Raw genomic sequence first — 23,513 nt, forward strand, 5'->3', positions numbered from 1 at the left:
CTTTTTCCTCTAGCAAAAGATTGTTTCTTTTCATGCAATGAAAACACATTTGAGTGCTCTCCTGCCTCGTTTCACTTATTAAAGTAATTCACACATAAATGACCTCATTTGATTTTGATTTCCCCACCCCTTGCCCAAGTGTCTCTGCAGATTTTCCGTAAAGCACTCTGCTTTCCATTAGGCACAAGCAACCATAAATATTTTGGTGCTTCAGTGCCTGCCTATATGGAGATTTTCAATCTCCTGATACTTCACCTAGTTCCTGGTTTCCAGCTCAGCAGCCACTGTCTGAAACAAACAAAAAACCCTCTGCCTTTTGGCCTCATCACCATGGGCAGTAAAAAACACTCACAACTTACTTGTAGAGTGTTTTGGGCATAAATGGTTTTCTGAATAACTTCATAAAAATGGTATATGCTGATTTATTCCAGTTGGGGTTATTTCTTTCACTCTGTAGGCTGCAGCCTCCTGAGGGCGGGCAGGCGGCTCTTCTGCGTGCACACACAGAGCTCGGGGTGTTACCACAGTCCAGTTTGTGCTGCTCCACAGCCTCTTGCTTTGTCAAGCTCTCCTGTTCAGTCCTGTGGACCCCAGATAATTTGCTTAGTGATAATAAAAGTAACTGGTTGACTGTTGCAGAGTTTGTTATTAATTAATATTTATTTGGTTAATATCTGCTTTTTAGTAATAGCTTTTGGCTGAGTTCCATGTAGTGAAATCATAATATTCCATTGCAGTAAAGAAGAAACTAGAGTAGAATGATTGAAGTCAAAGGCTCTTTGTTTTCTCTGGACATAACTCATTAGATACACTGTACTATTGCTGTGTACAAGCTTCTGAGAAGACACTCTGACTGTCTTGCAGTCTCTGAGCAGATAAGAATTACATAACAAGCCTAATGAGTTTGGTGTTTGATTGTGTCAGGGCCTTGTTATAATGAATGTATTAGATATTGAGAGCCTATTTGTCCTGGCCCTGTAGCTACCAGAGTAGACAAGACTGTACTGTCCATGCCAATAACAGGGGAACTCTCCAAAGCCTTTCCTGCTCTGCTGTGGTCACAGAAAAGGCTGCAGTGTAATGTGACAAGATCCTTAATCACGTAGTTCTAGTTTGGTCATCTCTTTTTCCATGCACTGATCTAGCCCTGCTTAGCTTGTGAGAACTGGTGCAAGTGCTGGTTCTTGTGGTAAAATTCTAGTTTTGAAACCACTACCGCTTCTTTCCTTTCCTGGAAAACTGAACTCCCAATTACAGGACTACAGCTGTGACAACACAGGAGTGCACAGCCATATGTTTGTGTGTTTCTTGTAGCTGTTAAGGGAACTAGATCACAAGGCTGGGTCATACTGAGAACATGGCTCTTCTAGTGCACACCAGTTTTTACTGAAGAATGGAGAACCACTGCTAAAAATGTTCCTGCCCTCCTGACAGACTAATAACCTGCTGTACCAATCTGCTCTTGGAACTGCCATGACCCCCTCCCTTTTTATCTGCAGCTTCACAACCTGTTCTTATCTGTAATTACTGTGTCAAAGAGCCCAATCTGCCATTTGCAGCAATAATGAATCCTGTGACTAAACCACGAATTTATTAGATGAACTGTCACAAAGTGTGTTAGTGGAGATTCATTTTCTTTGTGTTCTGCTATTGTTAAGTCAATGGACTTCAATGGATGGCAGACTATCTGAAAATGGTAACTGACTCTGAAGCCAGTTCATTTAATTTCCAAAGCCCAGAGGGTATTTGGCCATCTGCTTCCTGTTTGAACTGAGCCTTTTGGAAAACCTGGTCTGACCTTGACGAAAGGACAGTTAGGAGTTTGTGTAAAAATCTAGACCCAGGAAGCATGATTTAACTTCAGTGAGAAATTCAGTATTCACAACCCTTAATCAACATGAAAAAAACACCAAAACAAGAGAGCATGGAAAAAGCAAAACCTGTCCAAGGCAGTGAAACTTCAGCCAAGATACCACTGAACACTTCAACTGTCTGACCCAGGAGATGAATTGTAGTCAGGTCAGCTATGACCAAGGGCAGATCCAAGCAGTTAGCCTGCATGTGCCAGCAAAATTTGAAAGAAAACTTCCAATACTAGCTGAGGAGTTGGTGTCTGAGACAGGCTGGGGAAGTGTACACTGTAAACTTGCAGACAAACTTTTGGAACTTCTCCTGCCCATAGTCTGTTTGTGGTTTTGGTGTGGGTTGTGGTGGTTTTGATTTGTTTTTGTTTTTCCTTCCCTAAAGGGATTCAGCATATCTGGTAAGTTCTGCTTAAATGTTACTTTATGAATCTAGCTATTGGTGTTACAAGAAGAGCTGCTAGCTATGGAAAAGGACTTAAAAGTAGCCCCCAAGTGTCTAAACCATGGATATTTCTGGTCCCTATAGGGGAGGCATAGGTATGCTAGAAATGGGGAGTGGGAGATTTCCCAGGATCCCCATCGTGTCCAGGAACCTGAGCAGCAGTTGCGATTGCTCGCTGCTTTTACATCAGTCATACCCACATGCAACTCCAGCTGTGCGAGCCATCAGAATTCAGCACTCACACCTCATCTGTCAATCGCACTCTTTCTATTGCAAAGCAAAATTAAATTTTCTTTGCTGCCATAACCCATTTCCCCCTATGCATATTCCTCCCTCAAATATTTTGGCTGCTTTGTTGCCACAGCTGAATTCTGGACCCACCTTTACTGCAACACCTTGCCAGGCTGCACTGGCAGTGGGAAGGTCTAATAGGAGCAACTGTGAATGCTGCTTTGCAACGTGCAACTTGGGGAATTGGCACACGTAAGAATGAGCAATGGTCCCGTTACCATGCCTTCTACTACCCTGATGCAGTTTGTGTGCCATCTCTCCTACTTTTCTTTCCTTTTCATGTTTGCTCTGTACTTCTGTCACTCAGGTTCTTTCTCTGTCCATTTGCCATTGGGCCAGAAGAGAAGTTCAGCAAGAAGTTGGGGTGGAGAATAAGGAAAGTGCCCAGAAAGAGGAGGAAAGTGATGGTGTCATTCTTAGTGGCAAACCAGGCAGAAGGTCAAACTGACTGTAATCTTTTCCTCTCACATCTTGCCTTTTTCCAGGCAGTCCAGCCTTCTGCTCCTCTAGCTCCTGCTGATGCTGTCTGTCTCATTTGTGTTTCAGGTTGCTGGGTTTGACACACATCTGTGTGTGACCCTGAACGCAAATGATTTAACTGCTTGCTGATAATTTACCCCTGATCATAAAGCTCTTTAATCAGACTGCCCTTTCCCAGGCAACAGTGGGTCCATATCTCTTACGGAACAAGTTTGGGTTGAGTGCAAGGCAGGTTGCTATCTGCACAGGCAGAGAGAAGCAGATGGACCTCTTGAAGGAAGTTGATGAAGCTGAATCAGGGTGGCAGTGTGTGTTACCTTTGTGGGTGGTACCTGGGAGGGGAGCTCAGGTCTGCATCAGGAGATGGTAGGCAATATCTGGTTGAGTTTCCTCTGCAGGCAAAACTCTGGGTTTGCTGTTTAGGGAGCCTGGGGTCTGACTGAGGAGCAGTGACCCACAAGAGATGGCCAGAAATGGTCTGGCTCCCGAAAGGCAGGGTCAGGATTGAGCCTTGTGCCAGTCCAGTTGGAGGACAGCCCTGAGCCTCCTCTTCCGCCAGCCCAACCTCCAGCTCCTGTGGCCGCTGCCACCAGCTGCTCTTTCTCTGGCCTGGCACCAGCATTTGCAGCTCCCAGGTGGTGTTGGAGGTGGCTGCGTTGCTTGAGTGCTGCAGAGTGGCATCTAATGGCACCTGGAGGAGCTGCAAGCCAGCGAGACAGCGGCCTGTGCATTGCAGGAAGACGGCTGCCAGGCGTGGCCATGCTCCTGGTACCTATTTTTCAGTGCGTCTTTGTTTCTCCTTCTGACTGCACTGAATTCAAGTTATTGCTCACTTCTCTCACGGGGCTCTTTAGCTCAGCTCGTGCCGCTCTGGCTCTTTGTCAAGCTCCTTTGCTGCTGGCAGTGCTTGGGTCTCCTTATCTTCCTGCACAGACACTGCAGAATGGAGCAGACGTGCCTCAGCCAGCCATAATGTAACCTCGTGGCTTTGTGCTGTGTTCATTCAGCACTTCTTTTCTGTCTTCCTCCTCCTGCCCTCACTTTCTACTTAAAATGTCTTTTCTTTTTTCTTTTTTTTTTTTTTTCTTTAGGACTGTTTTTTTCTTTTGTCATTCAGTGGAGCTGCTGGAGCTTGTTCTGTGCCTGTCTGCCTTATGATGGATTGTAACATGTTCTTTCGGCACTTGGACTCTTTTTTCAAGGGTTGCCCAGGAATGTGAGAGTTACTCACAGTCCCAGCAAGAGCAAGAATCGTATACAGAGTCCTTGGGGCCAAATTCCACACACTTAGTCCTTAAGGCTGTGGAACTGACTTGAGACTGTCCTTGTTGGTTTTTAGTTTGTGTTCTCTGCTCTTCCAAGTTAAAGTACTTCAAGGACTTGAAGCAATCTAGTGGCAGCTCCCTAGAAAGCAAGGTTGATGGCTCAGAAAAAAAGGGGCTGCAGCTTGTCAATTTACATTCTGCAGGAATTTGCATACTGCAGCAAATCTTGGTTTAGTGTCAGGAAAAAAAATGGCATGAACATTTAGTTGTATGGAACTGCTCTCTCATCCAGAGGAGGGAGTTTTCCAGGCATCCTTGGTATATGAGGAGCTTCCCTTATATCCCTTGATGTCCACTCTTGCTACCTTGCTAGATATATAGATAAATGGACATGGATTGTTCTCCCTTGTAACCCAGCTACTGCTGAAGGTTCACATATGGGAAGGAACAACCCATCCTAATGTATTTGTGTTATTACTTGTCACCCAACGCTTCAGACGTTCCTACTGTCTCCCTGTCATAGTATTTAGCAATTTCTGATCACAAAACTCCCTCAAACTTCACCCTAATTTCATATGTTAGGAACTGAGGGTTTCCTTGTTTCTTTCCTTGTCGGTAATATAGCTGTATTCAAGAACCTTCTGAGCATTCTTCTGTTTTGGTTGCATCAAAGTGCTACCTTTACCTTGGAGAATGAGGTGAAGCTCAGAAGCTGTTAAGAATGTGTGGAATAGTCAGAGGCAAGGAGCTCTTGGCTCTTGGTTGAATGCTTAGTCTTAGGCTGCTCCTAAGTGGCCTTCTAGATTTGTCACCAGGAGAGAGGAGAATATATCGTGACAAAAGTACACACCCATATGCATACAGTGTGTCGTCAGTCTGCCTCATCTAGCTGGGGAAAAGAGGCCAGAGGAAGAAGAGCACATGTACAAATGTGGATGCCAGAGAAAATAAGAAGGACATAAAGAGACCCTGCTCAGCAGGAGCATTAGAAGTGCCACGTTAAACTTGTAGTTTAGAGAAATCTTGAATACAACTGCAAGTAAACTATCAGCTGTTGAAGGAGGATATCCGGAGGAATTGTATCTTATTCTCTAGGGGAAAAATTGGCTGCTTTTAACAAAAGTATTCCAGGTTACTACATCTCCCTCATTTAGAATATCTTAACGTATCTGAAATATGTGAATAGGAAAGTGTGGTGCCCCGGACCCATGTGAATGCACACAAGATGCCATCTATTGAAATACCTTGGCTTGCATTGAACTCTGCAAGATGGAGCAGACAAGCTTCCAATTTCACTTTCCTGGCTGCTACTGTTTGTGTCCAGAAGATGTCACTAAGAATCTGTAACAAACCACTGTAACGGGGTAGCTGCTGGTTGGCATTCCTGGTTTCTGGAGTGCAGCAACCAGCCTGGGGAAAGTCTGACTAAATTTGCATGACAGCATATTCTGTGCCACTGCTGACTGCAGTTAGTGCAGCTGGAGCGCCCCGAGATCAAGCTGCCGTGCATCAGCATTTGGCCTTATCCCAAGGTCAATGTGGAGGCCACAGCTCTGCTTGGCATTTGAAATCCGATGCAGTGCAGCGCGAATGACAGGATTCCTCCTTTGCATTTTGGCTGAAAGCCTTTGGAATCTCTGCAGGCCTGTTTTCTGTGTAGCAGAGTAAGTTTAGTGGATGATCTAACACAAGTGAATCATTGTAGATGTCCTTAAAACAATAATCAACCTTCAGAAAGGAAAATAGAGGCTAAAGGTAGTGTTCTGACAAACTCACCATGTCACCAGATGTCGAGAAAGAAAAGGCTTTCCTTGTTAAAAATGCCGATTTACAAGAACTCTCACTTTTACTTTATGCAAACGTGTTCCTCAGCATTCCAGCTCTCCATGTCTGGACTGCACAGAGGGGACCTTAAATAATCTATCTGAGGAGGGCTGGCCAGAGGCAGGATCAGGACCAGAAAGGCACAGACCGCTCTATGCTGAAACAGCTAGGAATTATCAGAGCACTTCTTCGCAGTGATCACCGAAAGAGGAGCAGGTTTATGGCACCAGCTGTGGTTATCAGCAGGGAAAGGCAATAGTCTATGGGAACAGCCTTGAAACGGAGTTCATGGGGTGGGTTTGTTTGTTTGTTTTCCCCTGTGTCTCTGTTTTCTCCCATACTCCTAATGGCATAATGGGATAATTTATTGGATATTTTCCTTTAGGAAGGTAACTTTCTCTCTCTCACTCACAGCTTCCCCTTCACTAAGGGGAAACCCAGAGGCTATTCCTTGGACAGGAATCTTCTGCAGGTGATAAAGACAAGGAAAACCATGTGTGCTGCAGGACTAGGCTCAGTATTGGGTTTGTAGAGAATTTCTCAGCCCAGTGCAAAAAATAGGCTTATATAGAGAGAGGAGGAAGACTGGGGAAAAGCGTGTTCTTAATGCCCTAAGCAGCACTAAGCAATAAGGTACCTGTAGCAGAAGTTTTGATTCATTGTATTTCTTTGTCTACTACCACGTCATTAGTCTACTTGTGGCTCTGAGTGCAAGCTGGTGAGAAAAATCCAGTTAACTTCTGTGTGGTTTGAGTGATGCCCAGATTTATTAACAGAAACAAGTTAAGATTGTTGGGAAATTATCGGTTGGGAAATTACATATTAGAGAGCAGTGTAGGGGAAAGGGACCTGGGGGTCCTGGTGGACAACAGGATGACCATGAGCCAGCACTGTGCCCTTGTGGCCAGGAAGGCCAATGGCATCCTGGGATGTATTAGAAGGGGGGTGGTTAGTAGATCAAGAGAGGTCCTCCTTCCCCTCTACTCTGCCCTGGTGAGACCCCATCTGGAATATTGTGTCCAGTTCTGGGCCCCTCAGTTCCAGAAGGACAAGGAACTGCTGGAGAGGGTCCAGCGTAGGGCAACCAAGATGATTAAGGGAGTGGAGCACCTCCCTTATGAGGAAAGACTGAGGGAGCTGGGTCTCTTTAGTTTGGAGAAGAGGAGACTGAGGGGTGACCTTATTAATGTTTATAAATATATAAAAGGTGAGTGCCATGAGGATGGAGCCAGGCTCTTCTCGTTGGCAAACAATGATAGGACAAGGGGCAATGGGATCAAGCTGGAACACAAGAGGTTCCACTTAAATTTGAGAAGAAACTTCTTCTCAGTAAGGGTGACAGAGCACTGGAACAGGCTGCCCAGGGGGGTTGTGGAGTCTCCTTCTCTGGAGACATTCAAGACCCACCTGGACATGTTCCTGTGCAACCTCACTTAGGCGTTCCTGCTCCAGCAGGGGGATTGGACTAGATGATCTTTTGAGGTCCCTTCCAATCCAGAACATACTGTGATACTGTGATACTGTGAAGATTAGTCCTGCAAGTAAATAGGCTTTGTGCTGTGTACTGCAGCATCTCCTAGAGCTGAGCATTGTGTCGGGAGAACTGTAAAGCCTGCTGGGTTATAAGGGACTTGGCTCTACCAGAGTTTGAATACTGCTGTTTGGCTCAGGGAGTCCCTCAGATAGGAAGTCCTCTGGACATTGCTGCTTATGATCTTCCTGTCCTTTTTAATGGAGGTTTAATGCACGGAAACACTAAAAGAGCAAAACTCATTGATTAAATACTCCATGCACTTTGAGCAGGTTTTTTTGTTAAGGTAAGACCTAAGACTGAATTGGTGCTAGGCCTGTGTCCTGGGTTATATCTGTCTATTCAAAGCTCGTATGCTCTATTACTTCATTGCCTTTAATGTCCAGAAGGAATCAGTGTGTTATATCTATACATAGGGAAATGTAATATCATCACAATGAAATTACTTGGAAGTGGAAAACCACCAAAAAAACACAAAGAAAAACAAAAAAAAAGTGCTTAATCAGAATTATGCAGAGGATTCATGAAAAAGCTGAGAATGATCAACAGAATCTCAGCTGGAGTAAACTGAGGTAATGAAACTCCAGTGAGTTATAACATTATATGGGAAGCTGATCACATGTGTTCTGGATCTGGGTGCTTTTCAGGGAGGAATTTGCCAGTGTTTCCCATTTGAGTACTTACCAGTCTGTCCAAAGGCATAAACTCACCGTCTAATCTTTACAACCTCTCTTTTGCAGGAGGAAGAGGGAAGGATGGGGCACCCATTATAACATTTCCAGAATTTGCAGGGTTCAGCGACATACCTGATGAAGATTTTCTGAACGTGGTCACATATCTAACCAGCATTCCGAGGTGAGACAAAGCACAACTGTTGATTTCCTAGAGAGCTTTTCTTCCTCAGTGGCTCACTGCTTTTAGTGGTGCTACCAGCATATACCAGTGACTCTGCATCCATCCAGTCAGTATGAAACTTTTCTATGTACAGGAGACCCTAGGAACCACTTGCATCATCTTCATGGGGAAGAAAGCTCCACGCAAGACAAGGTTTTCTGTTCAGGGCTTGAATGGGGTGGAAGGGGGTATAGATCTGAACAGCAGCAGTAAAGAGCAGATCAAAAGGGAGGGAATAGGGGCTGTTTGTGAAAACTCTCAGGGGTACTGGATGTAGCAAGGGAAGAGTTGCATCTGGAAGGAGCCAAATTTACCTAGGTCCTGTTACTGCTTATTCTCCGAGTGCATCTTTCTGAGCAAGCTTTCTCTTTTCTGAGACAGCAAGCTACGTGCTTTGTTGACAGGACTCTGGCAAGCACCACGCACTTTCTGATGCTTCATTTATTGGGAGACTGCTCCGCAGCTAGGATGTTATCCTTGCTGTTGCCTGTAGCTCTGCAAGGACAGTGAAACAAACTCACTCCACTGCTCTGAGGAAATGCGCTAAGGCATGACTGCTGAATTACTTTTTGTTTATCCAAAACGAGTGCTTAATATTTTTCAGTCCCCTGATCCTGTCTCCGGACCATGGCTGTTTGTGCTAGCTAGAAGCACAGCAGGGATTTATTATTTCCTGTGGTCTTGTGTGCTTAGGGGATGATGAGGGGAAAACGTGCTTCCTTCAAGTTTGAGTAAGCAGTTTTCCAGCTCCACCTACATGTATTCCCTATACGGAGTTGCCAAAGCAAGCTGACAGAAACCACACACCATGAACTTAACAGCTTCATTGTTCCACTCTGCTCTGTAGGGCTTTTGTTCTGCCAGGAGAAGCTGTCTCTTATGTATTTTTTCACGAGCTTCAGGACTGGGAGGATGACCAGCTTCAGGGTTAATGAAACAACAATAGTAGCTGAGAAAAACACAAAACTAGTTCTCCAGTTCTTTGTGTTTGGTATGCTGGAGGGTGATTCCCAGTAACATCATGTGTTGGGGAGTTAGCACGTTACGTTGTCGACGTGATAGACAGAAATGCTTTGTGCTACTTCTGCCCATGTGAAAGCCAAAAGTACAGATGGATTCAAAAGAAATTAGCCAAATTCATTAATGATAGCTCCATCAATGTCAGCTGAACACAATGCAAAGTCTAGCTGAAGAAATCCTTATATTCCTTAATCCTGGGGCTTGGGAAAATATACCAAGAAAAAAATTGTCCTTCTTAATTTCCTTCTGCTTTTGCCTCAGTGTCCACTACCTACCAACGCTGGAGATGGGGTACTGGGCTAGATGGACCTTTGATTTCATTGATCAGTTTTCTCTCAAGGAATCCCAGAACAGTCTGCAAAGAATGATGAATGAAGTTTCAAAACTTTGTAAGTCAGGAGAGCTGCAATATACCTATTTTCCAGAGGATGAGGTATGCGTAAGTAATATCTTACACTATAGACAGGATCACCAGAATTTGTGTTGAGTAAGTGACTGTTCAGTTTTATTTAAACGACCAGTTCAAGGTTGGTGACAGGCTGATATTTGAACTTAGATTTTCTGCATGCCAGCACATTGGTTTTATTCTTAGGTTCGATAACACATCACACTGTAGGCATGTGAGTCTTTGCTGCAGTGCTTTTAGAAAGATAGACCGCATTTCTTGAGTCACTATTTGAAACTTCTATCACCCTTTATGTAGATAGTAAGGGACAAAGGTATTAGTTTAGAAGAGGAAGAACCTGAGCAGCAAGCTTCAGTTGTGTGATTTATGACATAATTATATGAAATACAATCCTAATGTGGAATAAGAAATGGGGCTATTTGGGTACAGCAGAGACTTGCTAATCTGCTTTTAGCTGGTCCATGCAGAGAGAATGGAATGATGGATCATCTGTGCCCATATGACAAAGCATCAAAAAGATAAAGATAAACAGCAAATGTTGTTATTTAGAGACACAGGCATGCATTTTGATGTTGCTGAGCAAATTTGCTTTACCAGCTGTGGCATACCACAGTATTTTGAGGTGGGCTGAAAGTAAACTGTGTACTTCTGGGTTTTAAAACACGATCTGCTCACCAGGATGGAAGGGAGACTTTTGTAATCTGATTAATTTTCCCTTTGGTTCAACACCTGCTCATGAGAGTGCTCCATCAAGGGGTCTAAATACATACACATCCACAAACACTGAGTAACATGGTGTATGCACATGCATACCACTCTGTGTGCACACTTAGAATAGGGCTAGAAAGCTCTTTTTACTTGCTTTATTCCACGGCCGGAATTTCCTTCTCTTTCAGTTGACATAGATCAACTACTTTGATAAACAAGTGCCCTTCTCTTCTTCCACAAGAGGTCAGGAAATTTGACATCTCCTGGCCTCCTCAAGTCAGTGTTCCAGGGCTAACGTGAATTCAGAGATGAGGATGGATCAGCTCTGATTGCATGCATTTCATTCAGAGAATGGAAACCCCTTTGCCAGACATCTGTAGATATAGGCATATGTGCCAGAATTTGATTTGGAGGTAAGCTTGATGTGTATCTGTTGTGCAGGATTGCCTTAAAATCCCTCTTTTCAGAGAACTGGAGAAACTCCAATACATTTCCATAATGAGAGTGAAGATATTACAGTGCTGACACTGAGAAAACATTGATAGAGAGTGTGTTTGATTTTAAACGAGCCCCCTTCCTCTGGATACACACACGAATGGGGTTTCTCAGCTGTAGATCCACTTGTGTTGATGCTGCCATCCTGGTTATGCTTCTCTCCAGGCTGTTTGCCTGCACACATCCCTTAGTGCCAAATGACATTCAGACCTTGGTGTGGCCTTTCCTTTTGACTGGCTGACTGAAATAGGATCACTTGCTGACTCTCTCTCTGTTTCCCTGGCTAAATTTAGGTCTTAAATCAGCCTTATCTAGTTTTTAAAAAAAAAAAAAAAAAAAAAAGACATACAAATACCATTGATTTATCTCAGTGAAGACAATTGATACCATTCTGAACACCAAGGTGAAAAGCAAGGAATAACATTGCAGAAGGCTGAGGTCCGGCTTTGTGTCAGGGTTACAGGCCCGTTTTGAGTTTTCTGTTGTGCAAAGGTACCTCTCTTGTCTATACCCTTGTTGTGTTTCATCCACCAACCTGTGGCAGCCAAGATGTGCAGCAGCGTATCCCTGAGTGGTTTCTTTGCTTCTTGCCTTTGCATAGTCTGCCAGAGCGATTTGAGTGATGTAGACATTCTCCCACGTTTTTCTTTTCTGCACTGTGCAGCTGCTTTGCTTTTAGCAGCATGTGTTTTTCTCATCTTCTGTCCCCACTCTTCCTTCTTCAAATCATGTAATTTTTAAGTCTATTCTCTATTTTTTTTAACCAATAAGTTCAATGTTGTAAATGATATATACTGCAATAGGTAGCTGAATTGTTTGCTTAATGGCCTGATTCTCATTTTTCCCTGAAAAATCTCTCTTCGATTTCATGCCTTGGCTTGCTCTTTGCACTTTTCCACAGCTGGGATTGTACCTGCACTGTTTGTGTAATAAACGGTTCTGGCCTGTGCCTTCCCCACAGCCCCCGTGCCAGGCACGGCTGGTTGGCAGGTTTTGGCTTTGCCAGCCGGCTACACTCCCTGCACTTGGCCTTGGAGGGGAAGAGCTGCACACTTGTACTCTCCTTTACTCTTGTCTCATATTTAAATCCAAGTCATTACATATCTACTTCGTCTTTCATTTCCTCAGCCTACCTGTTTAACTGGCCTGCAACACTGTGATTTGCAGCGGTAACTGATAAGCAATGTTCCTATTCCCATTTGTTCACTATTTCCAGTTCTCCCCACCCCCATGACCACTCTTGCGAAGCGTAATTTCATGAGGAAATTCCTTTGCTGCTTCTCTCTTGCCTCTCTCTGTATTTAATAAGCTCTTGTTCCTATTATCTATGAATTTAATTTTTCTTGTTGCATCTGATGCCTGGATGCCTTTGTGTTGTTACAAATTGCCATGCACAGAATATCTGAAAAAAATGAACTGCTTGATTACAGACATGTAGTTGAAAAAACAGCAAAGATCCCTTTTTAAGTGACTTCTGATCTACATGTTTGAGACACACTTAAAAATGGGACTTAAAAGTTAGCTGTGAGGCGCAGAGGCAAGTTCTACTTGGCACAAATACTTCTGTGTTTGTTTAAATCACAGTTGTACTTGTTGCTTTTGGCAGATGCTATTTTGTCAGTTACTTCCATTGCAGTTTGCTCACCAAGGTGTGATTGTAAGGGTCTGATTCTAAATTCTTATAGGCCTCCAATCTTCCATGAACAGTCCTTTTAGAAAGCCTCTAGTCAGGCTCTCAAACCAGGCAGATGGACAAAATAAGGCAAGCCTGTGTGTGTATGGTGCTTATGGGTACAGTTACTTGTGGTTTACCTACACCATAAATTTTGTGAAGAACAGATTTTTCTCATTTTTATTAACCCAATACTAGTTGAATTATATATTTCTTTAGACCAACATCAGTATTTTGTTAAGTTCAGCTAACACACCTACTTTGTTGGTCATTATGTCATAAATTACTGTTTTCAATGGAACCGCATCAGATTTGAGCCTCATTTGGTGTGTGCGGTTATTATCTGAGAGAGATTCAGCAGCTGCTAATTGGTTGCATGAGTCTGAGCTGAAAACATAATTAGATACTGATTGTAATAGATATTGTCTGTTTCTTTGGATTAGAGGCTGTATTTTGGTGATTCGTTTGATTCAAGTATGTCCTCTTACATTCCCATTTTCCTGCTGCTTTAACATGGTTCTCTAAAATTAACATGGCTGTCAAAAATGTATAGAGCATATTAAAGAGACAGCCTTTTCCAGTGAATCTGAACATGTAACTGTTGACAGGACAATTGCATTAACTTAATTCCCTCTTCGTATCTCACTGTTTTACTAATAACTTTGTTCTAAACAATAGACTAGTTTCAATAACACCATGTAAGCAACATGGATGTTGAATTGTAACATTATTCTCTTTGTATAATTAGTCACAACAAACAATTGTGTATTTCCTCCGGTTAACCAGATACTTGGATCAAACCCTGTTCCTTGCAAGGGCAAAGAAACCCAAGTGGGGACATGCATCTTGTGATTACTCATTTCTGTGGTCATTTGAAGAACTGTGAATAGAAGAGTTACCTCCACAGAGCCAGAACTTGCTCGAGTCTGTGCTCTAACACAAGGCCAGTGAGGGTGCTGAGGTTGTTTTGGGGAGCGCTAGACTGTAGTAACTGTTAGTTTTATCAGTATCAAATGTTTAAAAACTTTATTCGGGATTAGTCTGAATTGGTGGATAGATTGTAGGAGAATTTTCAAGTATTAACAAGTATGATCTTGGCTTTGACAAGCCAGTTTTCTGTGGACTGGATGGTCAGACAGCAGTTAGTACTGACTGGGTAGTCTCCTATTCCCTAGCCCAGCAAACTGTATGCAACCACCATCAGTCTGTTTTTTAGAGTGTGTTTCTATTTGACAGCTTGTCAATGGTTGTTTTGCCTTTTGGGAGGGTGGTTGTATTAGCAGGAGGACTGGGGAATTGTAGCTTCCAGGTTCCTCTGCAGCAAGTGCAGTACCTGGGCTGTTGTTGGCACAGGGGCTGGCAGATCACTGTGCCCAGGGTGGATGCAGCTCTGATGCTGAGGAGTGGGGCTTTTGCTTGGAGGGAGATGCTGCGCAGAGGATATAGAACAGGAACAGAGAAGCAAAAAACATTGTCCTTTTCCTTGTGACTCCTAAATGCATGTGCACCCTTGAATTTCTAGGAGTTGTTTTCTTTCTGTAGTGACCTAAATGTTGCTTGGCAAGTTACTAAAGAAAAAAGATTTTGTTTGGACATGTACGACACAAGCAAAGGATGAAAATGACACGTAGCTTTGTGCTCATTTTGATTTCCCAAACTATCAGCAAGTTTACCCCAACCTTCTCTGTTTGAGATGTAACTGGAATCCCTGTCACCCCACCTATAGTGCAGCACCATCGGTTGTCCAGGCAGAAAGAAGCAGCCTGACCTCATCCTCTGTGTCTGTTAGACAGGATGGGCACCCTGCCCCAGAGCTGCTCCCTGGTGCTCTGGAGGCTGATTGCCCAGGCCTTTCACACCTTCCACACCTCCCATGCAATTTTTGGTCCCCATCAGCAGAAGCACTTTGATTAAACCAATGCAGATTTTTGGGTAGGGTAGGAAGCTCCCAGTTAAGATTTCTGTGTCTAGTTTCTCGCACCCTTTTGGTAACAATCTGTAATATACACCATTTCTTTTTTGCCTTTCGTCTGAACGCTTTTTTCCTAACGTCTAGAGCTAACACATAGGTGCCATGGTGGTCATTTTTTTTCCCTGAAACATTTGTTAGGCTATTGAAGGATATATATATATTTGTATATATATAAAAGGAGAAACCGATGAATTATCTTCCCTGTGCTTGAGAGGCACTGCTGCAAACGCGTTTTCTGTCCTCTGTGTAAAAAGCTGCATGTTGCACTACTTAAGAGGAAAGGTCATCTATTTTCATGGAATTTTGTAATTCTCAGAGGAATGCTGTAAAAAAATATTGAAGCAGGAAACTGAGCGAGTTTTCCTATTACCAGGTATGAACTGACAGGAACACTTGCATGGCATCCCAGGTTTGCACAACATTTTGACTTCCAAGTTGCTGTTCTTGATCCTGCAGAGTTGCTAACACTGGAGCTCTTTGGTGGGTTATTGACATGAGTTTGCATAAAATGACTCATGAAAATGGTGTTCCTGGGATGCTTCTTTTATGAACAATGGAAAAGGGATGAAGAAAATGTTTTATGCTATTTATTTTGATCTTAATCTGTGATTAGATGTTCAATTGCAGTACGTCCTTTGATTATGATATTTATACTCTTTCTGCCTGCCTCTGATTTGTCCAGAGACGACTGAGCCATCCTGCTATAATGAAGTTTCTGGAAGTTTTTCTCAGTGTGTGCTCATTTGTTTCCAAGGACTTGCCTGCAACTCTGATTGCTCGTGGCAGGCAGAGGGTACAGCAGTCCCACTGAAGCCCTGTACACCAAAGTGGGATTTTTGAGAGCAGAGAGGATGGGTTATTTGAGGTCTGTATAGATGGGATGGAGCATCAAATCAGTGCCTCATAGATCCTCCTGGAAAAGTACTGAGAAGGAACAGTAACTGTTATTCTAGCCAATGTGTTAAAAGGATACTTTTGAATGACTTGCAACCCTAGAACCAGTTTGCAGTTGGCAAGACATAACTCTGCAATTCCTACTTTGTCTACCAGAATAGTGTACACAGGCAAAGTGTGGTGACAGTGGGGAGATACTGAATCCCTGTCAGATGTCAGCATACTTGGAGAATGAAGAGTGGAGTGTCTAATAACTTGAATTATTTTGCAGAGAAAGAAAGATCTGAGGTGTTTGCCTTCAATACAGCACAGTGTAATTCGTGATCCCGACCTATTCATATCACCTAGATTTGGCAGCAGAGCAGCATAGCGGCTGAGAGACTTGGCAGATAAAATATCCCTGTTTTGTGTAAGCCACTAGCCTTACACTGGAAACAGAAAATTTGCCGGCTTTTGTTTTCATATGCGTTTCTGCCAAATATTCATTCTTTCCACTGCACGCTGCATTTCCATAATGGGCTTAGAGGGTGATCTGACGGAGGCTGTGTTTTGCTGCAGTACACTTCCCTGAAACGGGAACATCTCCATGTAACCCAGCATACTTATTTCATCTGTTTTGTAGTCTGGAGGCTGCCAGCATCGGATTCATCATCATCATAGACAGACGACGGGACAAATGGAGCGCAGTCAAGGCATCCCTGACAAGGATAGCAGTAAGTGCTTGCTTTTGTTATTTATCTTCTAGAAATTTAAATTATCAGCTTCAGCACAGGATACAGTCTCATGTGCTTGTTTTTTAACTCCTGTTTTCTGGCTGTGGATGCAGATTCTCCTCTGCCCTGAAGCTTATTAAGTAAGAGATGGAGGAAGCTGCAGTAATAAATTACACAGCCTTATTTTTTTTTACTGAATTAGGACAGATTCCTTATTTGCTGGGTTGACTGCAGTATAATACTAGTAATTTGAAGTTGGTTCCTAGAAGAAAATAACAGAGGTGTCATTCTGTGCAGCAAGGAGTGATGACGTGGCCTGCTTATGAAAGAAACTGATCCCAAGGGACTTGGGTTTGCGTGGTAGGAAGTCATCTCTGTCAGAAACTCTTAATAGCTTATTATATCGCATTTGCAAAAGTCAGAGCTAAGCACTGATTTTTCAGTGCTAATTAAAGCAGCTGGTTTTATACATCTATTACCAGGAACATGTGCTGTGTGAGGAACAAGCATTTATACACAGAGGTGTAGGATGGAGGGATGACCAAGGCAATTCTAAGTTCTTTCAAGGAATTTAGACAGAATTGCTTTCCATTCCCGGTTCTTTTTAGCTGCTCTCTTCTAGAAATTGGTCTTTTTTATGCTTGATGAGCTTGGAGGAGAGCGTGAGAGATGTGGGCTGGGTGTTACAGGCAGGACCATGTCTGAATGTGCTGAGTGCCTGGGGGGTGGGAAAAACACGAGAGATTAAAAACCCTTTCCAGAGAGAGAAGGTTGTTCAGTGTGGGGAATTCATCTGGGCCACCAGCTTCTTTCACCAAGTCCAATGTGGGTGGTCAGGTTTGTCCTCCAATGGCTGCAGCCTAAAACAATGGGAAAGTGCAAAGGGGGCTTGGTGAGGTTCAGATATGGGGGAAGACACTAGTGCAGAAACTTTACAGCTCTGTGAGAAATCCATATCAGAAAAAAACGTATGGCTGGGCAGTGAAATCTATAGGCCAGTCTTTCTGTTGGATTTGGAGACTGTGACAATAGGCATATGCCCAATGGACCAACTGGTATTATTAGCAGATGGACTGAAGAAGGTTCACTAAGTCCTACCTGCTTTGCTCCCATTTAGGAAACACTTGGCTGAAAACTCCACTGGCCTTCCTGTAAGGCAGAGTTGTGCCTTCTAATATTTCTGTATTTCTTGCAGGGAGCATTCCCAGGAAACTTGCAGCTGGTGTTTGTCCTGCGACCCTCCCGCTTTATCCAAAGGACAATCGCTGACATTGGCATTAAACTCTATCGAGATGACTTTAAAATGAAGGTACCGGTAAGCATGCATTTTTTTTGCCCATGTGTTTCCTTTATCTCCATGTCTGCAGTTCTTAGGTGTCAGCAATTTCTCATAACCCAGTGACTGAAATTTCATTGCAAGTGGCAACTGGGGACTTTGACTGAGGTCTCTAAGATAGATATAATAGTAATGCCAAGGAGTTAATTACCAGTGGATGTTTCACAATATTTAATGGAGATATTCCCATGTGGAAGGTCAGTCTAGCTAGAAAATGTGAGTTGCTGTTTAGGTATCGACATCTCAACTCAGAGGAGCCATTCCCCAATGTAGGCCCAGGTAGATCTTCTCACTCCAGTGATAAACTAAAGTATTTAGGAATATGGAGCAATGAAAGGCTAGGCCTGAATTCTGTGCTATTTTATGTGTTGAGGCTGACAGTGCCCCTGTTAAGTGCTTACATATTATTGCCTGTTCTTAATGCCTTTTATGATCCCCATGCCCGCAAGAGTCGAAGTTTGTTTTTTGCTTCTTTTTATATGCATTTGGCATATACTGTGGGTTGATGACAATGTAATTTGAAGTAGGTTATCAATCCTGAAAAAGTTTTTGATTGTTCTATGAGAACTCTTTCGGGAGTTGTTCCTAGCTGCATGTTTGCATATGATTTCAAAGTAGTTTATAAATAAACCTGAGTGGTGATTATTAATAGTATTTAATCCTGGAACAGGCTCATATTGTGTTACACAATTACTTTACTGGAGCGATTTCATATGACTGTTTTGGATTTTACTTGTGGTTTTATATTGTTTTTGCTAAAGATCTATGGCTCTCCAAAAAGTTCTAGCTCTGTCAATAACTGAGTTTGAAGTTCAGGTGTTTAAGACACTTCATGGTTCTGCTCAAGAGACAGCAGCCCATTTATTACAATGCATACAAAAAAATAACCATAAATATTCATCTGGTTATTGTGGAATAAATTGTAATGTTGACTGTGTTTGGCAAGGGTGGCTTTTGGGTAATTAAGATGCAAAATTATGTAAATAATTAAGTTTGATTATAAAATAAAATCTTCTAATTTTATAGTACCTTAAAAAAATGGATATTCCTGTATTTAATAAGCCACAATCTGTTACCATAGCAACTGTAGTATCAGCGACCGCAGCCTGGAAAGGGGCAACTTCATAAAGGACTAGCATTTTCTAACAATTCAGCATCTTCTATACTTTTAGCAATTTATTTTATGACACTGTTGCATTTCAAATCCAACTTGAAACAATCAAAGCTGGAAGGGAGGTTAACTCTTGGCAGGGATCAAACACTGCATTAAATATTAAATCGTAATTTTGTTACAGGCAGGAAAATCAATATGAGTTTAGTTTGCGGTCGTCTTGGACATTCGGATTTTGAACCATCTTGAGGATGTTCACAGAGCTCTTAGAGAAGAGTCTTACAAAAGCTAAGAGCACGATGCGCTTGCTACTAGATCTGCTCGCCTCCTGCCCAGACATCTGTAAACAGCTCGTCAGATTTATATACAGGCTGTCCACGTGGGCCTGATGCTGTTATAAGTTGCTCAAGGTTGTGCTAAAGATGTCCTAAGCTCCTGGTCTCTGGGGGAGCCTTCAGCTGTGTTTGCAGCCCCTCCTAAAAAGGTTCTCTGGATATGCCTCTGTGTAGCTCAGTTTCAGAATGGATAGGTTAGTGAGAGCAACTTCTGTTTGTCCCCATTGAAAATGGCATCCTACATGAGAACAGAGCCAGAGAGTTCCTTACTCGAGGAATTAGGTATCATCAGTACATATCTTTAGTACCAACATCATCATTTAAATTGTTTGCAGGTTGGTTGTTCATGTTGTGCGTTTGGCACTATGTCAAGATTAATGTCAGAACTGGACCATGGATGGGTTGCATTTCCTATCACAATTATAAGCAGGTCAGGGCCAGGACATGAGCTTTCAAAAGGGGTTTCAGGAATACGGTGTGGATTTGTTAAGGAAATGTTTGTTAAACATTTTAGCTGAGCTATCAGTCTGCAAATATGTTCAGTAAAATAGATTTGCTGGGTTAAATCAACACTGGATTGAGTAGCAGCCAGAAAATCAAACAGGAGCAGGAAACAGAGGCTGAAATAATAAACCAGATACAATAAGAAAATGCAGGATTTACATACAAATGTGGTTAATAAAACCAACTGAAGTAAATCTCTACTAGGATAATTATTTGATTAAATATCATTACCCAGGAGCAAAACACAGAAATATTGGAGATACACCAGCATTCATCTGAGATAAAGACAAAACCTGGGAATTCAAAAGGAACATGGCCAGAGATTTACCTAGGGAACCTCCTATCGTGGGAAGGGAATTAAAGCATCTTCTTAGCATACACAAAAGCCTGAATAATCTTTTCATAGCAGGCACTTCCTTGACCTTTGTAGACTGTGACTCCTCTTAGATGGCCTAACCCATTGTCTCTTCTTTCTCTTCCATCATGGTTTAAAACGGAATAATAGCAGTGAACTCTGTGGACATACAATGACACAAAAATGACACAACTGAAAGGAAAATGTTAGTCTCACTTCAGCACTTCCCTGGATCAAATTCTTGGTGTTGAGCAAACTGTCTAACATGCCTACTCCTCTATTTCCGTGTAAATAACAACAATCTAGAAAATATAGCAATTATGTGATGGAAGTTTGTGTGAACATTATAAATACCATACTTTTGCTCTTGACGCATGTACGAAACAACTGCCCCCTCAGCCTAGCAAGGAGCAAGATGATGTCAAATGATGATTAGTTCAAGAATGGCCACGTACATGTTGAGAAGGCAAAATCTAATGGAAATTGCCTGAACAAACGTGTAATGAGAACTTACTGCCTCTGGTGGAACTGCAGTTTCATCATATATGTTTAAGGCACACCCAGATCCTAGGAACAATGATGGAAAGGGCTTGTTATTTCTCTCAGTCCGGTGTGTTTGGATTCATTTCAGATCATCATGTTAAATTCTGTCTCTGATCTGCACGGCTATATTGACAAAAGTCAGCTGACGCGGGAGCTGGGAGGAACCCTGGAGTATGGGCACAGTCAGTGGATACATCACCGAACGGTGAGTGTTGGTGGTGTTCTTACACCTCTGTACCCCGAGTTATCCAGATGACAAATTAAGCAGTAACTCTCCAGTTCTATTTCAGCCCACAGATTCTGCTAGAGATTCCTGGAAAGAGGAAATCCATTACTCAAATAGAGAAAGGAAAATTCCATTAAAGTTTGTAATAGAAGTAGCAATCTGTATCCTACTCTCGACCTGGACTAGGGCCGAACAGTATTAATATTCAGCAAGGCCCTTTGGCACTTTCCCAGCTTTTGAATAATTGATAAGATTCATAGGCCTTCAGCTTATGGTTGAAGTTGAACATATGCTTTAGCACTTTACTGAAACAAAAGTCAAGATTGTCACTTTAATGATTGGTTATGTCCATGTTTTTAAGTGAAGAAAAATACTTAAGATGATAGATTTTATTTTCCTTTGTTTTAATTTCTGTGCTATGTAAACATTCATTCCAGCTGGGGCTCATTTTGAGTAACCAAAGAATAGTTAATTGTAGGAAGGCAGAAAGGCTTTTTATTCTGTTGCCTTTGAGGAAATTTGTTACAGGTTTGATTGTTTGTTCCCTTTTAGGGTCCATTAATGCATCAGTGGATGCTTCAAAACAATGTAAACAATTCACTATGATGCCTAGAAAAGGTGACCGCTTACAAAAAATAGACCCCAAACTCTGACACTTCATCAGCCAAGATATTGTCTCACCTTATCTAAGCAAAACCAGGCAAAGCTGGGTTCTGATCGTGGAAAATGAATTAATTTCCCAGAGATCGTATGCATTGTTTGCATCCATCTTTGTGTGTCTACTTGCAAGACTGGCACGTTAGAGCTCACATCAAAGTAACCCCAATGTTTTGCAGTGTTCTGAGTGGCCTTGGGTTTGAGTCTGTTGTTGCTGACCTGCAAGTTAGGTCTAAGAGCTTTTCCTGAGGTAGCTTTGTTAAGTCACGTCACTTTTGTCACTTTTCTGCTATGATTTTCTGTGCTTTACTGTTCATATAAAATTAAATTTTACCCTCCTTGAGAATCATCAAATGTTTCAGGCTTCTAAATATGCAAATAGAGAATCAGAATTTCCTCTAGCACAGGTTTGATACATTTATAGCTGTGTTGACTACAGTCAGGTTAGGATTGAGAAAGGTGAACAGGCTTATATGTTAAAAGTATCAAAAATATTAGACTGTCCTTGCAGAACGAGTGAGTCTCAAGGAATCATCTATATGAGCTTTCAAACAGCTAAAGTCAAAACAACAAGTAAAAAGAGGCACAAGAAAGTCTGTAATGTTTATTAATGACAGGCATTTACATAAAGCATGAATATATAGTTTAGTAAAATATGCAAATAAAAGTGAGCCAAGATTTGAGGTGAGTGCGGCTATGTAATCCCCAGATCTTTTGGCTAAACTTGTTTGAAAAACTTTCACTAAGCACAGAGACTTGAAAAAAACCCCCACACATATAACTTAGATATATGAAACAATTTATTACTCATACGGACAGGAGAGGGTGGGGGCAAGTATGCTATTAAGAAACACCGACAACCTCATGGTACATGGTGCAGTTGGCCAAGGAATCTCTGCTGGATAAGACATTGTCATCAGGGATGTGTCGGCCTCCCCGGCACCTTGAACCAGCCTGATCCAGTCTGGCTGAGCTGCTGCCTTCATCCCCTTTGCTGCTTCTCTTAGTGTTCTCATATCTTGTCCTGACAGTGCTTTTTTTCCTGAAACGGCTTTAAACTCTTGCTAAATTATAGTGACACAGCAACCCCACTGCATTCGTCATTCTTTCTGCTTTCTTAACTTGAATGGCTAGGAGCCCATGAGCTTCCTTGCCCACAGAGTACAATTCTGGCTTTTAGTAAGCGGGCTTTGGTTGTGGATGGCTCTGGCTGTGTTGCAGTTAGAAGTGTGACATTTCAGCCAACCATAATCCAGTAGTTTCAGTGCTGAGAACAGCAGGCTACAGCTGCTAAGCACTAAGCCAGAGCACATGTGGGTCTGTATTGCTTATTTAAAGCAGGCATGAATTTTTGGGAAAACAGGCAAGAAGACTATGAACCCTGCTAGCACTGCCTCATCTGGGGAAGTTTTGAGTCGTGTACGTGCAATGTAATTTTCCTTTCCACCTTTTCAATGATGATCTACCTCCAGTTTGTTTTTCACTGAGCACACAGCATAATTTTAACTGTCATGGTTACAAATGAGGAATTCCCATCATTGCTGGAGAAGGGAATATGACTTGCAACAACTCTGTAGTGTTTGACCGGGTGTAAGAGCATCCTTAGTGCTATTGACTGACTCAAACCATTGGGTGGTTTAGATCTAAAAGTGTAAAGAATGAAGAGCTATAGGGGACAATAGAGTCCTTCAAGTAATTGGGGTATGATCATGAAAAACATCTCATGCTGTTACTTGCTACTAATACAAAGGTCTTAATCACATCTCACAAGTCTGAACAATATATTCTACTCTGAAAAGGCAGCACTCTTTTCAAGCCTTCCTCGCTTCCATTTCCTTCAGTAAAACCACAGATTTCTGACAAGATTAGTGTTGGTGCACACAAGTGAAAAAGAAAGAGCAGCAGTCCAATGAATTTAGGTGTTTTAACTGTATTTGCAGCAAGCTGTTCTTGTATTTGTGTACTAATATGAAC

At 42.3% G+C, this 23,513-nt stretch overlaps 1 protein-coding gene across 1 annotated transcript in view; it reads left to right on the plus strand.

The window, feature by feature from the left end:
- MCF2L2 (MCF.2 cell line derived transforming sequence-like 2) overlaps nt 1-23,513 on the plus strand; it is a gene marked incomplete at both ends in the record, with an annotated part of 134,171 nt that overhangs the window by 18,018 nt on the left and 92,640 nt on the right. The window contains 4 exons of the mRNA XM_080349334.1: nt 8,439-8,553; nt 16,382-16,472; nt 17,668-17,787; nt 20,745-20,861. Of these exons, the coding sequence (XP_080205460.1) occupies nt 8,439-8,553; nt 16,382-16,472; nt 17,668-17,787; nt 20,745-20,861 (443 nt within the window). The remainder of the gene's footprint in view (nt 1-8,438; nt 8,554-16,381; nt 16,473-17,667; nt 17,788-20,744; nt 20,862-23,513) is intronic.

This window comes from Nesoenas mayeri (assembly GCF_963082525.1).
Source record: "Nesoenas mayeri genome assembly, chromosome: 9".
NCBI classification, from domain to species: domain Eukaryota; kingdom Metazoa; phylum Chordata; class Aves; order Columbiformes; family Columbidae; genus Nesoenas; species Nesoenas mayeri.